Source organism: Diplodia corticola, assembly GCF_001883845.1.
Source record: "Diplodia corticola strain CBS 112549 chromosome Unknown scaffold8, whole genome shotgun sequence".
NCBI classification, from domain to species: Eukaryota; Fungi; Ascomycota; class Dothideomycetes; order Botryosphaeriales; family Botryosphaeriaceae; genus Diplodia; species Diplodia corticola.
Window position 1 is genome coordinate 763,963 of NW_017971487.1, and position 16,216 is coordinate 780,178.

The window sequence follows — 16,216 nt, forward strand, 5'->3', positions numbered from 1 at the left end:
ATCAGAGGATGAGCAGGCGAAGCACGAATACGGGGCGTGATAGCGCACGTCGAAGTTATTTGGCTAGGGGGATGCATTAGCTCTTATCATACCTTGCAAAAGCGCCATTCACTCCAACAAGCCAGACATCTAGGAGCGGTTGATTGTAATGACAGCCACATGAAGTCCGTCATAGTTGTGCGTGCCGCGGGCGGTTCACACAACTATCGTCAGAGAGCACGGAAATTTCATTAGTTGTTCATTCTGGCCAGAAGGTCGGGCCACATCAGCATCGATAGGACGAATGTATAAGCGCCCAGAGAAGAATGACTTGTCAAACACTTGATTAAATAATATGGACCTCCATCATAGTGCCGGTTTAATGACCAAGGTCGAGCCCACGGCCGGTATCGCAGCTAATCTATGGTCTCTCGAAGCACGTGAGCTCTCCAATTGCCTCGACCAGGGGGTTCAGGAAGCAAGACTGGCTTTACAGCCCGAGTTTCTGTCTCTTGATCCTAGGAACAATACCGGCAAGAACAATAAGAGATGCAACAATGACAGCCCAAGTTTTGATGTGCAAGACGTTGACGTTGAAGGTAGTCCTGGTCGCAGCCGCGATGGTCACGAGTGTGAGCACAAAGGTCACGTACCCAAAGAACCGGTGGTACTTGTAGATCTTCTTTGCCCTGTCAACACCCCGGTAGACTTCAGGCGTGAAGAACTGGGTGAAGCCAACGATGACCTGCAACACCAGGAAGATGTAGGTAATGATACCGAGGATGGCATGTGGGGACTCGAAATGATCCAGGCCGCCGCGCTCTTTGTTCACCTCAATGACGATGAGGCCAGCGAGCAGTGCGAGGACGCCGACGTGATTCAAGACAGCATGAACATAAGTTCCGCGACGCTTCTGGTCCGGCGTGTGTGTTGGCTGCAAGATAAGGGCGGCTTGAGTGATGAGCAGCAACCCAGCAGAGTTGAGCAGCTAAGCCGTGATTAGCGTGCGGGCCGGATGTGGAAGTGGCGAGGGCAATTAGTTACCGGATGAGCGGAGAACAGTATCACGTCGTGGGACAGGATGCCAGCCCACACAATGGCAGTGAGCTGGAAGAGTGAGCAGGCTTAGAGCAGAGCAGCGGCAGCGGGCTGGGGCGGCTTACGATCCAGATTCCGGCTTGTGCGATAACACCGGTGCCAAGGACCAGATTCCAGGCGAGTGGCTTGCCCTCCTTCTGCGAGGCATCGCCAGGACGGCCAAGCAACGGTTCCTGTTCGCCGTGGCCGTTGCTGACGGGGTCTGGATGCTGCTCGGGGATGCCAGTGGCGGAGGCCATTGTTTGAGACGACGATTTTGGGAAGACGGCGGGATTCTCAGGCCCAGCAGTGCGGCGGGAGCGGCGAATTATTATACGCTGCAAAGGCGGGGTGGAGATGGCGCCCGGGAGAGACGTGTTGACGACATGCCAGCCGGGCCCAAGCTCCCGACAGCTCTAGCCGCCAGCCCACTCACGGCGTCGTATTACAAAGGCTTCGTGTCACGCTGCTGCCCATTGGACGGCTGCTCGCAGCGCGCAGTGGGGGCTAGTGGGTTCCCGAGTGCCGGGAGGCCCGGCCAACGCAAAGGCTTCGGAGCCCCCTCATCAACCGACCAGCTGAACCATTTCTTCTTTCCTGCCACCTTGCTCAGCTCTCCCGGAACGCTCTACCTATCACCCCACTCCAGTCTATTTACAGGACGAGGCAAGCAAATATGGTGGTTGCATCCATGGGCATACTTGACTTATGAATTCTGAATTTAGGCCTGCAATGGCGCGACGACATCGTAGCTGCTCTATCCTCGCGACCGACGGGAACTAGGTGGTGCCGCTGTTGGTTATGTCAGCTCGTCCTCCAAATGTTCTTTCTCATCAGCCGGGCCAAGTCCAGCAACATCCTTCTCGACCATCAGCCAAAGCCAGCTGGTAACAGGATCAGAGGTTTGTGCCGCCTCATCCAGCTCGAACATCCCAAGACAAACGGCGGCATTTTGGATAGAATAACCCTACTTGTAGGGCAGGTCATACGCGGGCGAAGACGCACCACGTTATTGTCATCTAGGAGGCAAATTCGTTTACATACGCGCTCAACGTCCACGCACTATGATAGTAATCCAGGGCCAAATACCTCTTGGCATGAACAAGGAAGACAAAGAGCCAGTAGGAGGTGGAGTTGACAAGAATACTTATTGACTGGCATTGGGGAACGAACAAACCCTCCTCCCTTACATCTAACGTGTGAGCCGTCAACCGCAATGGTGCGGTCAAGGGTGAGACGACGCCTGTCGGAGAAGTAATGAATGAACGCAAACAACCGTGTCGCGCTATGCAGCATGATGAATGGTGTGGCAGAGTCGCGTGCTGGACGGTCGATCCATGAAGCGAATACCGCTCTTAGGGTGCCTGTAGTCTCACTGGGCCATCCGGTGCTTACCTGGCAGCGGGGAAAGGATAGCAAGACGTAAGCCTTGTGTAGCTCGAGGGAAAAGCGTCGGGAAGCTATGAGAGGGTGATCGCGAGCATACAGCTCGAGATTAGGCCACAATGGCTATGGATAGCCACGCTTGGTTGCACATGGCTCTCGATGCGCGCTGGATACATTTTCCCTCCGTGAGGCCGTTTGGGTTGAACGGCATGAAGCATGGCGGCGGGCAGCAGGTGGGCTGCGATTCGGTTACAGCAGAAAGGCGCGCAAGCCAGAGGCAGCGGAGGTGCAGTGGATGGTCGGCGGAGGTGGCGGGCGAATGGCTAAGCGGAGAGCGAGCGGAGGCGCCCCGCCAGGCATTGACGCTCGGACAACCTGACGTGCGCGCCGCAGTGGCAGCCTGTCTGCGCTCAAACAACCATTCAAACATCCGCCGCCTCTCCTGCCGCAACACCTGCCACCACACCCGGACTCCCTGCTGTCGCGCCCGCTGCACGCGCCCGCTCGTCCTCGCCTATAGCACACAGACACCTCTCGACATCGCCAGCACCATGCAGATCAAGTAGGTCGCTGCCCCGCCCCCACTACGCTGGCTAACCGCGCCAACAGGGTGCGCACGCTGACCGGCAAGGAAATCGAGCTCGACATCGAGCCCGACTACAAGGTACCGCCGTGACATACCTACCGAGTGCGATGCCCCGCTGATGCTGCTGCTCTCCCAGGTCTCGCGCATAAAGGAGCGTGTTGAAGAGAAGGAGGGCATACCCCCGGTCCAGCAGCGTCTGATCTTCGGCGGCAAGCAAATGTGCGTGACTTCGCCCACATGCCCACCTCTTCGCGGCTAACGGTCCCTGTTCGGTGCAGGAGCGACGATAAAACGGCTGCTGAGTACAACCTTGAGGGCGGCGCCACTCTCCACCTTGTCCTTGCCCTGCGCGGCGGCGCCGCATGAAGCCCTGTCTTGTTGGCGATAAAAAGCCTAGGATGGACCACATGAGCTCTTGGAGGAAGACGACGCTACCAGGAATCTTTCGGTGCAGGCTCTGCATCGGCTCCGACTCGCGCCAAGGGCGACCTTCGAACTAGGTCATGTTCCAGTCATGCACGATCACGGACAGTGAGCGCAATCCATATATTTAGATAGAGAATCGCCACAAAACATGGCAGGTCTACTCTCTCTCCGATCTTGGTCTAACCGAACAACGTCCATGACATTTGTTCTATCTCTACTCTATCCTGGAAATTCTGTAAACGCCACTCTAATCCTTCGAAATTGGGGTATCCCTTCCCATTGCGCCAAAGTAGTTCGCCATGCCATCATTGGCCCTTGAATGATTGAGATTCCCCCAACACCATGCTTGTCCGAAATGAAAATTCCAAGCGCAAAATTCCTACTTTTTCTTCGGTGGCATCAGACAGTTGATCTCCGCCTTCCGTTTCAAGGGTCGCGCAACACTTCCGGCTGCTGGAGCGCTCGCTGGAGCTCTCATTCCCCCGTTACCATTCGTCCCTTCTGTCTTCCTCGTTGAGGTAGGAGGAGCAGTCCCAGTCGTTAGCGCCCTCAGTCTCGCTTCCGCCTCTTCCCTCTGCCTTCGGATCGAGTCGCCGGGCGTAGGTGCTGGACGTGCCGGCAGGGAACTCCTAGACGGCGCTTGCTTCCCCCGATCAATGGGCTGCGGTGCCCTGCTCTTCTCCGCCACCATGCTCTTTGGAGCGGCCATCGTTTTGGTTCGGCTGCTGAGGAGATGGGTCGGCACATTCATCAATGAGGTATTTTTCTTGGCCGTCAAGCTGGCCTGAGCCTTATGCTGAATCTGAGCGATGATGCCGCGACCAGTAAGCTTCTTCTTCGGCCCTCCAGGCATGTAAGTATAGTTGCGCGGATCCTTCATCACTGACGGGCCCGATGTTGCATGTGTGCGGCGATGCTGGACGGGGTCGAAAGCGCGGTTGAGTAGGGTGCTGGTGTTCTTTTTGCGCTCTTGTTCCGTCTTGGCCAGAGCAGCCTTTAAGGCATCTTGCTGCTGAACTATCTCCTCCTCCTGCTCGCGCCGGAGCTTGTAGTAGACCTTGCACCACATGGTGGGGTTCCGCGGCCTGTGTGGCTTCTGCTCCCAATTCTGTATGTCGCGTTTGATAAAGTTGAGCCACAACGGCCCTGTGTCCTCGGCAATGTGTGGGCTGCTGGCCTCGATGTCGCGGAGCTGCTTGGGGTTCTCAATTTTCTTTAAGACGGATTCCAGCACATGGAACGGGATGTCGCCAACGTCAACGACGAGGTCCACGCTGCGCTGCAAGCGCCGCTTGACCATTTCCAGCAAGGAGGGGGCGGGCATGATGGCTGCCGGGGTGGGATCCGTCGGGAGGGTACTCGAGTCTGGTGGAAGCAAAGGTTCAAAGGGTCGTAGCTCTGTGGCGCAGGCGGAGTTCGCGGCCGAGTGCGGCAGCAAGCTCCATATGGAAGCCGCGTGCGGGCGCGGAAGGGCAACGTTGCAACCTGGCGGGTCAGAGTGAGTTTTAAGAAGCGCGTGTCAGAGGGCTGCAGCAGAAGGTGGACAGCGCGGGCACAAGACCTTTGACGGCCAAGCAGGCAGGACGGGAGGTCAAAGGAGGCGGGTGACCACTGCTCCCAGCCTGACGTCTTTAAATAATGGGCGGCCGCCTGCCGACGTTCTTCCGGGCGGCTGCAGACCTGCGCGACTGCAGCTTCCATCCACTCTTACCCAGGTACTTCCACCATGTCGTCGCAAGATTATGGCCTGCTCGACCAGGGCAACGAGGGTATGTGTGCCACGCTCCCGCCGCGCCATTGACAGCTTCTGACACCACGCAGATCAAATCCACAAATCGCGACTGCTGCGCATCGAAGAGCGGCCCTTCCAGCGCATAACCAAACGTCTCCTCACGCCCGACTCGCCCGTTTACGCCCCTCCTGCCGCCTTACCGACTCCTCCGCCAGATGCTACTTCGGCCGATGAGGACTACGACGCCGCCCGCGCGAGCCAGGCCGCCGAGCGCGAGGCTTGGCGCACCGACATGCTTCTCGACTTTGGCGCTCTAGCCGACAGCATTGTCCGCATACAGCTGCTGCGCAACAGCAATGAAGCTGAGAGAAAGCGCTATGCTGCGGAGAAGGCCAAGATCGAGGCAACAGCCGCCGCAATTCGTGGCAGCACTGCGTCGCTCCGGCTCCAGTTGGACGCGGCACGTGCGACCTTGGCCCGCAGAAAAACGTACGACGAGTTGGCCGAGCGTATAACGAGCAACCGCATGTTGCGTCCGCGCGAAGACCAAACCACGCAGCTTCACAAGTTGGAGTCTGAGATCGCCGAGCTGGAGCAAGAGAGCAGGGTCTACGCCCAGACGTGGGCGGAGAGGAGAGAGCAATTTGGCAGGATTGTTGAGGAAGGCCGCCAGATGCTCCGACTCATCCGGGACGAAAAAGAAGAGGCCGAGCGCAAGGAGGGTATGGAGGGAGGTGAAGAAGGTCTGGACGAAGGAGCTGAGGGCAGCAGCGCGAAGGGGGAGACAAGTGCTGTCGGCACTCCGCGGCCAGATGTCGGGGGACAAACGCCAAATCCCGCCCAAACAAGCCAACTTGCCGTTCAGAAGGGCTTACTTTCAGCCCCAAGCCCGGCTGCCAGCTTTGGAGGTGCCGCCAGCCCCGCCAGGAGGGATGACGACAGCCAAAACGGCAGCAGAGAGCGAGACGCCGACATGACTGAGTCTGGAGAAGTTGGGAATGAGAGCGAAATGGAAGAGGGCGAAGCGGAAGAAAACACGCCAGGTGAAAAGATGGATGTCTCTTAGGGTTCGCGTTCCAGACACACAGATAGCATTCAATGGCGTCCGGAGTTTGGAGCAGCTGGCGTAATAGGAGGCCGGGAATCTCTGTTCGGCTGCAGCAATGACATTACAGGTTATCAAAAGGATTCCAACCTCTCGTCCAATTAGTTTGTTGAAAGAAATGTTTAGGATCATCGACTCCGGCGCGCCGGCCGAAACGTAGTAGTGATTTCGCCAACTCCAAGTCCACCGTCGCGTCATACTCGCAGCCAAACTGTTCATTTGGGCGTTCATGTCGTTCCCTCCTGGTCTAGAACAAACAATCCAAGCAGCAGCAACAAGCCAGACCCGCTAATAGTCCGGTGAAAATGCCATCAGATCCGCTCTTCTTCTCCTCCACGTACACTGTTTGGGGCGGGTATCCTTGTTGGGGCGGGTATCCTTGCTGGGGCGGGTATCCTTGCTGGTACTGCATCTGGCCCGGCGGCGGGCCGTACATCTGCTGCTGATCGGGAGGATAGTATCCTTGAGGCGGAGGTGCTCCATAATATCCCTGGGGGGCCGGCGAACCATAAGCTCCCTGAGGCGGGGGTGTTGAGTAGTCGGAGGGTGGAGGCGGACCATAAGCAGCTGGCGGCGGCTGCTGCGGATAGCCAGGGGGCGGAGTGTCCTGTTCACAATCAACAATAATGCTCTTGCCAGACAAAGGGGGATGCGAGATTGCGCACAAATTTTTGCGACATTGCGGCTCTGTATTAACGGTGTGCTGCAGAAAAGATAGGTCCAGAGTTGTGACCGGGATGCGAGGCGCTGCTACGGATGTGGTGGAGCCGAGAATGCCAGAGAGCTCAGTCGTTGCTAAGGCTGCGATAGAAGCGGGAAGTAGCGGCGGCGACACCAGGAGGAGAACAACGATCAGAGGCAGGTAAGAGTAGCAAAGAGCGTCAAGAAAGATAGCACAGGGAGAAGTGGCCAGCGGCGACCTAATGTGTCGCAAGTTGGGGGGAGTGTTACAATCTCTCGGCATTGCGGCGGAGCGGACATGGAATGCGCGTGCCACTAGCCGCTTGCGGTCAAGCAGCTCTTGGGCCCGGCTGCTCCGCATGCGCCGTGGTGCCATCTCTCCGCCAAGCCCAGCGACGAGCCGTGGTTCCGCGCGACATGTGCAGGGCCAGCCGGCCGCTGTTCGTCTCGCTGTCCACAGACGGGCGCTCACAACATTATTATTGCTGGGTTGCCTCTCGGGCTGGCGGTGCGGGGCCAAGCACCTAGACGCGTGCCAAGCCAGCGCGGCCATTGTGGCCTTAGCGGGCGCCGGCAGTTCATAGCCATCATCTCCTCTCGTGCCACCTCCTCAATCCTCCAGACGAACACCCCCTGACTTTGGACCCGTGGCTTGTACTTCTACCCTGGCCCGTAGCCCCACGCCACTGCGGAAGTTAGAGTACCGCTGCTACAACGCCCGTGTCGACACGTCCCCGCAATCGCAAAGAGGTTTTGCTAATAATCATTCGAGTACTACTGCTGTTGTGCATCCACCAGCCGTTCTCGACTCCGCGAGGATGCCGCCACCTTCGGCGGTCGCTCCTCGAACGAGCAAACAGAGATAGATTGAACCTGGTCCAACTTCTCAGCCAACTCGAAGGCACGGGCCCTGCCGTTCTCATCCGTGGACGGTTCCCTCCGTGTCGCGCCTGGGCTGCGTCTGCTCTCTACATGCAGAGTGCTCCAAAACTGCCTTTGGAGGCATCTGTGCACTTGCTTTCCATTGGCTTTCTGATGCTACTGCTATGCACGGACGCTTGGGAGACAGCTTGCTTGGGAGACAGCTTGCTTGTGGGGCGCGGGCTCCCAAGCAGAACGGCGAGAGATCAAAACTTGCCTGGAGAACGAAGCTTCATGTAGGAAGTCATGCGTAGAGAATGCTGCGAGTGGGTCAGGAAAGACCACAGCACCGTGGCGGAGGGTAGGGCAGGATCGGCGACGCCAGAGGTCAGTGCTGTTCCTGCGGAGACGGGGCCGATCCGGAGGCGGGAAGGAAGATCGTAGGTGCAGCTTTCAACCCACTGTGGCGGGTTGCAAGAGTTGAGCCCACCTGCACCTGTCTCCCTCAAAACTTACATGGCAATGTCTGGACACATTTGTACGGTCTGAGAACTCGCGTCTACGTCTAGGTTTCTACTGCAACTGTGCGCGTAGGGAAAACGCGGTGTCCTTTGTGGGGCACAGAGGGCGCATGTTGTTGCAATCCACGTGGGTCCAGATACTGCTCTATTGTTACCGCGTACCCAAGCCTGCTTGAGCCGGACGAAACAGGATGGTGGGATGCTGCTACAGCCACGCTTTTCGCAGCTCCCAGCCACCAGGCATTGCGTCACTGCAGCGCCGGCACTTGCTTCCTCCGCCCGCCGCTGCTGCCTTCGCCAATCCGTGCGATACCGCTTGCATCCTCTGCGTCGAAAGTCCGGACTCCACGCCTTCCAAGGACCCGCGATAGCAGAGGACGCCTGCATGCGCAACGATGCCAGCGATACCACACGCCCAAGCTCCCAACGGAGTCACACTCGACGCCGCCGCCTTCGAGTCGCGCTCTATTCCCACCAGTGATCCGCTTCCCGCCAACTCGTACAGCCATCTCATCACGCGCCAGGCCTACGATTCGAGCGGCGGCTACATTCCCCTCTCGTATCAGGGTCTCAATTCTGGGCCTGCCCCAGGAGCCGTCGTTGGCATCGTCTTGGGCTCCGTCGCCGGCTTCTTACTCATCGCCTGGCTGCTTCTCACTGTTGCCAACCTCGGGAGCCGCAACGCCATCGCCGGCGAAGAGGAGGTTGTTGTGCGCGAACGCCCTCCTCGCTCCCCTCGCTCCCGCCGCAGCCGCCGCACCTCCAGGCATGAGCATGAGATACGAGAAATCAGCAGGAGTCCGCGTCCACACCCGCACATCATTGTCGAAGAGCGCCGCACAAGCGGGCCTCCACCTCCGCCCCCGCAGCCGCGCCCGCGCAGTCGCTCTGTGCTGGTCGAGGAGCGCATCAGCGCTGAGCGAAGAGTCGATGGCGACGACATTGTGGAGGTCATTGAGGAGCACAGCCCGCCCAGGCGCCATCGGAGCAGGCGCGACTCGGGTGGATACAGGTCAGTCGACCCCATGGTGTTCGCCAACGGAAATTAGCCGCCGCGGCAACACGTCTCATGGGTAACCGGCTGAAGATTCGCTGAAACGGTGAACAGGAGACCACCCTACTGATCTATAAATCGAAACCCGCTGCAACACCTACGCATTTAAGGTTGATGTGCCGCGCTTCTTTGCTCTACTTCGATCAATTTCTTCCTGGGTGTTTCAAAGCGCCTAAAATACCATGGCCGGTGCAATTTCTTATGCCAAATTAATTATCGCAGGAACAGAGACCTGAGACTGAGCAGCCAGAGCGGTTGCACATTGGTGATGATGGGAACACACTTGAGACTGAGGTATTGGCGCATGCTATTCTGGCAGAGAACTAAACTGTTGCCGTTACGATCCTGCAATTGCAAGCATAACAACCCTCTAAAGTGCAACGGTCTAGCTGTTCAGCGACAGCCTTTCCTTGCCTGAATGCACGCTCCTCTCAGACCGCCGATTTCGACCTGACTGCCCTTTTCTTGCGGTGGTTGTCTGTAGCTTCTTCTACCTTGTCTTTCCGCCATCCGCACTCTTCTGCAAATTCGCAGGTGCGACACTTGAAGGCTTCTTCGATATCAACGCCTTTCGCTTTCCGCTCGCCACGCCACCACCTCATCTCCTCTCCGAGATAGATGTCCAGCGTGCTCTCATCGTATACAAGTGTCTTTGATCCGAGGATGTCACCGGTTTGCTGGTGGCGAAATTCAGCCCGAAGAACCTGGCCAATAGCGCCAGGCCCTGGAATTGTCCTGTGAAACTCCTCGATCATCAAGCCCCAAAGCTTTAAGAGCGAGTTGTGAGCCAACAACTGCGAAACGGCGCCCCCCTGGCTGCTCAAGAGGGCGTCATGATCGTCTTGAGAATTGGAGTCCAGGCCAGCCATTTCCGCCACAAATGCATCGGTGAAGTTTTCGCTTGACCGAAGCCGGTATCGCTTGAATATGGTTTCTGCATCAACCAGGTTGGCTGCCAGCTCTGCTAGAAGCTTTCGATACATCATCAACTGCATGGTTGTGGGTCTCATCAATGAGCCTTGCGGAAGAGTCTTGCTGCCTCGGGTCTTGACATCGGTTATCCAGACCTTCCTCTGCTGGTGCGCTTCGTCAGTCCAGCTTTTCGGTTCAAGATCGACTGCACCTTGGGCCTGGAAAAACTGCGGGATGGACGTCTGGCTGGCTGGCTGGCTCTTTAGCCTATTGAGTCGAGCAAGAGCAAGCTCCTCTAGCGCTTCATCCGAGCACCTGTAGGATAGTTCGTCGATGATGCCATTTATGACTTGGCCGTCAATGACTCCCCACACCTCGAGCTCGCGCGTTTGGCCCGTCTGTCTCAAAATTCGCAAACCCTGGATGATGTTCCAGATCTTTAGGCCCCAGGCATCCTCTCTTGACTTTACCGCGACTTCAACCTTTCTGTGCACCTGATCCTCGAGCTGTTTGTGGACTTTGGAGCCTTGCTTCATGGCAGAAGTCCGTCTCTTCCGGCCATGCTTCGTCAGCGTGTACCAGTATTGCAGCTCGCACCACGCTGGAGAAACCATGTCGGTAACGGAAAGCGGCTTCTTGGGCGAGGTTCGAAAGCGCTCCAGCGGAGACCTCTCATCGAGAGCGGTGTGGCGATTTGGCTTTGGCTCCACGAGAGAAGGCTCCGCAAGGTCTTCCTTCCGGGCATCTAGGCGCTGTCAGCACGTCAGCGTTTGCGCAGCGAAGTTGAGGCGCTTCTTACCATCCCCTGGGCCCGGGCTGTAGCCGATCTCGATATGTTTCGGCGACAGAGGCGGCGACTTCCCGCCTGGGTCGGATGAAAGCAGGACTGGAAGGCGGACGGCGGCAGCGTGAAGCGCATCATCACGGATGCTTTCCAAGGCCAAGGACGCTACGGGCGCGGATTCCAGTTCAGAGAGGGCTTGAAGCACCACCTCGCTATCCAAGTCGCTGCCATAGTCGGATTCGCTGGCCGGACTCGCAAGCGGCGATGCACGGGTGGCCATTGTTGGCCATGGTCAGAGTCATGTTGGTGGCGGCGTCATAGACGCGCGACCTGTGCGCCTCGACGCGACCGCGTCCGTCCCGGCCGGAGGCAGGCGCCTTGTGACGCTATGGATGGGTGCGGCACTCCCTGAGTCTCGGCTCCGCGGCTTCGGCCTCGGCCTCAAGGCCGGCACGTACCACAGCGGGGTTCAAAACAATTGTGTACGGAGCTGAATCCAACAGGCGAGCGTGGATTTGGGGCGGAGACGCGTACAGATCCGTCCAGACATTAAAAGCTCGAAAGCCACAGCCAGAATGTAGCGTCCGTGACGGGTTCCAGAGGGGCTCAAATCTTTTTCGTAAGCTCACGTTCCCGCCGTGGTCCACCCGCGCCCGCTGATCGCCGCCGCCGGGCTGAAATACCTCAATCTTCACCCCGAAAATGCCGTCTGGTTTTACATGCCCAAGACCATGACTCCCACAGCGTCTGTCCGTGTGCTCCTCCGGCGCGGCTCCCTGTTCCCGCGTGCCGCAGGCCGTCCTGCAGGCATCCGACGCAAATGTACAAAGACCAAGTCTCTGGAGGAGCCTCCTGAACGGGAGCCAAAGACCATAACCATTCAAGGACCGTCGTGGGTGTGGCTTGAACCCGTGGGAAGGCCCTTCCGTGCCTACAGTCGAGCACAGGCCCGCCGTCCCTATGTCGTTCAGTTGCTAAGCACCATCACGGTACGCTCCCCACCCTCAGCCGAAACGCCACGCTGACCCGTCGCTGCAGATATGGTTCTTTGGCGATCTCTCTGCCCAGATGATTTCTGCTTCTGAGGAAGACTCATACTCGCCGACTAGAGCGCTACGTTCCGTTTTCATCGGCAGTCTTACGTCCATTCCCAATTATCGGTGGTTCATGTTCCTGGGTCAGTCTTTTAATTACAGCTCGAAGCTGCTGAGTCTGGCCACCAAAATAGTTGTGAATCAGCTGGTGTTCACCCCGCTCTTCAACACTTATTTCTTCTCCATGCATTCTTTGTTGAGCGGCGCAACTTTTGAAGAACTTGTCGAGAGGATCAAAATCGCCGTCCCCATTTCATGGGTGAACTCATGCAAACGTTGGGCCCCCCTCCCCTCCACCCCACGCTCGGTTAGAACTGTGATGCTGACCAAGAGCCAGTCTGGCCTGCCGTTACTGCCTTCAGCTTCACCTTCATTCCACCACAGTTTCGAAGCATATTTGCAGGTAAGAACGACGCTTCCCCAGTAGTTGCCACACATATGACTAACCCATTCAAGGCTTCATCGCAATCGGTTGGCAGAGTTGGCTGACCCTCCTCAACCAACGGGCCGCGGCCCAGGAAAAGGCCGATCATGAAAAGCAGCGAGACCAGCGCTTACGTCTTCCGCAGCCTGAGCTTGCTTAACGTCCGGGCATAGATGTATATGTAAATAATAGACACGACGGTATAAAGAAGTAGGCGCGAGCCCACAGTTGAGGCATGGCGTCCGTTGTTTTCAGGGTTGCGCGCAGAAATCACTTTCATCGAGGGAACTGATGGCAAGAATCGATGTCTTGAAGACTTTCATGAGATCATCTCAATGCCCGTGGTATTAATGTACAAGCATCGCTGTGGGCTACCATCCCATGCTCCACTGAAAAAGCCAGAAACCCCAGCCCATCATCCATTTGATTTGAAAAGCATTTCCTATAACGCCAGGCATCCGTCCGCAAAACCAGAGAGCAATCACTGTCCCCGTCGAATGGAACTAGCCATCGACTTGTGGTATCTGGGAGTGACGCGAAGAAATAAGCTCTCTAAGAGCGCTCGCCACGAAGACGGCGGGCCAGCTGGATGTCCTTGGACTCTGCAACGACATGTTAGCAGCCGAACGTGAGAGTGAGGATGAACAAGGCAGCTTACGGATAGTGACACGCTTGGCGTGGATGGCGCACAGGTTCGTGTCCTCGAAGAGGGAGACGAGGTAAGCCTCAACAGACTCCTGGAGAGCACCAATGGCCGACGACTGGAAGCGGAGATCCGACTTGAAGTCCTGGGCAATCTCACGGACCAGGCGCTGGAACGGGAGCTTGCGGATCAGGAGCTCAGTCGACTTCTGGTAGCGACGGATCTCACGAAGAGCGACCGTGCCGGGCTTGTAGCGGTGGGGCTTCTTGACACCACCGGTAGAGGGGGCCGACTTGCGGGCGGCCTTGGAGGCGAGAGCCTTGCGGGGCGCCTTGCCACCAGTGGACTTGCCTATGCTGATGAGTCAGCGACGTGTAATGTGAGGTGAGGTGGCGATGTTGTTGCAGTGCGCGACCGGGCGAAACGCGACCGACACGCGTGCAACAACGGCACGCCGACGATGGGGGGTGTGGGGGCACTTACGGGCAGTTTGCTTGGTGCGGGCCATCGTTGCGGTCGATGCGCGGTGTTGCGATGGGCTGTGTGGATGGAGATGTGGAGTTGTCGATGACGGGTGGAGTCGCCGATGAGTGTTGTTAGGAGTTGGAGGAGCGGGAGTGGGAGAGGCGCTTATATGGAAGGCGGGCGGGCGGCGGATGATCAGGCAGCGGCGCCCTGACTGTTTCCGCTGCCGATTTTAGCGCGCTTTGAACGGCCTTACCAAGTGCTGGATTCAGAGCGATTGCTGGCGCAACCGCGATTGGCTGAAAATACAAAAATCGCGCTAAGCCGGAACAGGGCCCGCTGCAAGATCACCTTAGCGAGCGATGACGCCCGCGCCCGCGGCTCCGCTGGCCCCTGCACCTGCCCGCCCGCCCATGTTGATGTTGATGAGCGCGCCAACGCGTTGTTCCGCCGCATTTGATAAATGCGCATAGCGCCGCTCATCCCCTTTGCCTCGACCACATTCGACCAACCACCACTCGCGTCTCCACGCTCACTTCAACCCCACACTTTCGAACCCACTCACTCAATCTCAATCATGACTGGCCGTGCGTCTCCACTCTCCCCGCTGCACTCCCAACGGCTTCCGTACTGACCTTCTTCAGGTGGCAAGGGTGGCAAGGGCCTTGGCAAGGGCGGTGCCAAGCGTCACAGGAAGATCTTGCGCGACAACATCCAGGGTATCACCAAGCCCGCTATCCGCCGTCTCGCTCGTCGTGGTGGTGTCAAGCGTATCTCTGCCAGTATGTGTCGCCTCTTGTCTGTTGTTGAGCCTCTGCTTACACTCCTTAGTGATCTACGAGGAGACCCGCGGTGTTTTGAAGACCTTCCTTGAGGGTGTCATCCGTGACGCCGTCACCTACACCGAGCACGCCAAGCGCAAGACCGTTACCTCGCTCGATGTTGTCTACGCCCTCAAGAGGCAAGGCCGCACCCTCTACGGTTTCGGTGGTTAAGCGACTTCTCTTTTTTCCATGTTTTCACGAATCTTCTACATCGGCCTGGCTAGGCACGATATGAAGCCTTTTTTGCCGGATGGGTCTGGCTGGGTTATGGGCTTTGTTGTATCATACGGCATATGGAGTTCGACGGAGGGTCAAGCAAGTTACATTGAATCAAGGAATGATACCATATAATCGAACAATCCTTGCGAGTTTCAGTTACCGTTTAGCTCTATTGATGTGTTGATTTAATATGTGTTATCATGTGTCGTTTACTAGTAAGTCTGAAATTAGAGTTGTTTAGCAGTTTTTGGGCGGTGCATCGGAGCTACGTTATCCGCAGCAAATTCTCAGCTTGTTTGAAAAAAGCAGCGGGTAGAGCCCTATCGCTAACGTGTTCGACGGTGTAACGGGTTTGATGGTCTAATGGGTTATCCAGTTATGAGGCTACATTGAGTCGCCTCTTGTTGACGACCGAAGAATTCCACGAGTGCCGTCACAGAATCTCGTTGGCTAACCCATTACACCGTCAAACCCATTACACCGTCAGACACGTTATGGCTACTAGTACGGACGGCCTTAAGGGGAAGCGAGTGATTCAGCGAATCCCTTCGTGTACTAGTAAGTATTTACTGCCTCTAGAGTTTGGCTTTATTATAGCACAATCGTAAGATTATATTAGAAAGATTATATACTCTAATATTACGATCCGCCCTATAAGTTACTCTAGTAACTCGCGTAACGTTACGTAACGTTATATAATTTATCTATAAATAGAAGTCCTCTCGTAGAGTCTTCTTTTATAAGAATTATATCTCTTCCGGCCTATAAATTCGAGGCTACCTCCGAGGCCACCTTCGAGTAGCTTAGCGCTTACTTAATCGGGCTTAGTTCTTACTATTCTTAGTCCCGATTAAGAGATATTCGATAGTATTAAGTTTTTTAGCTAATAGATAAGCTACGATAAGATACTTAGAGGTAGCCTTAGAGGTAGCCTTAAATCTATAGACCGGAAGAGATAACTTTTTATTTATTAATTTAATTCTTTAGCTATTCTTTCTTAAAAACTATTATATTAATAAGAGAAGTAATTATTTTATTTTATTTTACTTCTAATTTAGAATAGTAGAGCGGAGATAAGAAAAAAACTACTTAAGAGTATAGTTTTATTTATTTATTTTTATTTTACGTTTCGCCTACTAAAATATATAGCTACTTAATCTAATTATTTTAGATATTTATTTAACGCTTTTTATTATTAACTTTATACTAAACTATTTATTTAGTAAATTACTAAAATATCTAGTATTTAAATAAAAAAAACTAAAAATAGCTATACTTAATTTTTTAAAAATAAAACTTTATAATTTTTTTAAAAATCTTAAGACTAGTAAAATTAAATATTTTAATAAATATTTTTTTAAAATGGTATATTTCTTAATAGCTTTATTTCTTTAAAAAAAAGTTAGAATATAAATAAAGTATTTTAGTAAAATTATTTCCTAA

The 16,216-nt window shown here is 55.4% G+C and overlaps 10 protein-coding genes across 10 annotated transcripts; 5 read left to right on the plus strand and 5 right to left on the minus strand.

The window, feature by feature from the left end:
- Positions 1-469: 469 nt before the first annotated feature.
- BKCO1_8000245 (cytochrome b561) lies at positions 470-1,316 on the minus strand (the record flags this gene model as incomplete). The annotated part of the gene is made up of 3 exons (XM_020279353.1): positions 470-967; positions 1,024-1,086; positions 1,143-1,316. 3 exons carry the CDS (start codon positions 1,314-1,316, stop codon positions 470-472), a joined length of 735 nt encoding a protein of 244 aa, XP_020133302.1.
- Positions 1,317-2,993: 1,677 nt separating this feature from the next.
- Positions 2,994-3,394, plus strand: BKCO1_8000246 (ubiquitin-like protein 1; the record flags this gene model as incomplete). Its single annotated transcript, XM_020279354.1, has 4 exons — positions 2,994-3,004; positions 3,052-3,106; positions 3,165-3,247; positions 3,307-3,394. The coding sequence occupies 4 exons, from the start codon at positions 2,994-2,996 to the stop codon at positions 3,392-3,394; spliced, it is 237 nt and encodes a 78-aa protein (XP_020133305.1).
- Positions 3,395-3,833: 439 nt separating this feature from the next.
- BKCO1_8000247 (rna polymerase ii transcription factor siii subunit a) lies at positions 3,834-4,778 on the minus strand (the record flags this gene model as incomplete). The annotated part of the gene is made up of 1 exon (XM_020279355.1): positions 3,834-4,778. The coding sequence occupies one exon, from the start codon at positions 4,776-4,778 to the stop codon at positions 3,834-3,836; it is 945 nt and encodes a 314-aa protein (XP_020133304.1).
- A 402-nt stretch (positions 4,779-5,180) lies between these two features.
- Positions 5,181-6,252, plus strand: BKCO1_8000248 (tho complex subunit 7 mft1p; the record flags this gene model as incomplete). The annotated part of the gene is made up of 2 exons (XM_020279356.1): positions 5,181-5,223; positions 5,276-6,252. 2 exons carry the CDS (start codon positions 5,181-5,183, stop codon positions 6,250-6,252), a joined length of 1,020 nt encoding a protein of 339 aa, XP_020133312.1.
- Positions 6,253-6,538: 286 nt separating this feature from the next.
- BKCO1_8000249 (uncharacterized protein) lies at positions 6,539-6,971 on the minus strand (the record flags this gene model as incomplete). The annotated part of the gene is made up of 2 exons (XM_020279357.1): positions 6,539-6,898; positions 6,957-6,971. The coding sequence occupies 2 exons, from the start codon at positions 6,969-6,971 to the stop codon at positions 6,539-6,541; spliced, it is 375 nt and encodes a 124-aa protein (XP_020133311.1).
- A 1,778-nt stretch (positions 6,972-8,749) lies between these two features.
- On the plus strand, positions 8,750-9,403 carry BKCO1_8000250 (uncharacterized protein; the record flags this gene model as incomplete). Its single annotated transcript, XM_020279359.1, has 1 exon — positions 8,750-9,403. One exon carries the CDS (start codon positions 8,750-8,752, stop codon positions 9,401-9,403), a length of 654 nt encoding a protein of 217 aa, XP_020133432.1.
- A 436-nt stretch (positions 9,404-9,839) lies between these two features.
- Positions 9,840-11,384, minus strand: BKCO1_8000251 (exonuclease v; the record flags this gene model as incomplete). The annotated part of the gene is made up of 2 exons (XM_020279360.1): positions 9,840-11,065; positions 11,120-11,384. 2 exons carry the CDS (start codon positions 11,382-11,384, stop codon positions 9,840-9,842), a joined length of 1,491 nt encoding a protein of 496 aa, XP_020133433.1.
- A 451-nt stretch (positions 11,385-11,835) lies between these two features.
- BKCO1_8000252 (integral membrane mpv17 pmp22) lies at positions 11,836-12,782 on the plus strand (the record flags this gene model as incomplete). Its single annotated transcript, XM_020279361.1, has 4 exons — positions 11,836-12,093; positions 12,143-12,281; positions 12,536-12,601; positions 12,655-12,782. The coding sequence occupies 4 exons, from the start codon at positions 11,836-11,838 to the stop codon at positions 12,780-12,782; spliced, it is 591 nt and encodes a 196-aa protein (XP_020133431.1).
- Positions 12,783-13,174: 392 nt separating this feature from the next.
- On the minus strand, positions 13,175-13,773 carry BKCO1_8000253 (histone 3; the record flags this gene model as incomplete). The annotated part of the gene is made up of 3 exons (XM_020279362.1): positions 13,175-13,224; positions 13,281-13,616; positions 13,749-13,773. The coding sequence occupies 3 exons, from the start codon at positions 13,771-13,773 to the stop codon at positions 13,175-13,177; spliced, it is 411 nt and encodes a 136-aa protein (XP_020133270.1).
- A 534-nt stretch (positions 13,774-14,307) lies between these two features.
- Positions 14,308-14,725, plus strand: BKCO1_8000254 (histone h4; the record flags this gene model as incomplete). The annotated part of the gene is made up of 3 exons (XM_020279363.1): positions 14,308-14,317; positions 14,375-14,512; positions 14,562-14,725. 3 exons carry the CDS (start codon positions 14,308-14,310, stop codon positions 14,723-14,725), a joined length of 312 nt encoding a protein of 103 aa, XP_020133434.1.
- Positions 14,726-16,216: the final 1,491 nt, after the last annotated feature.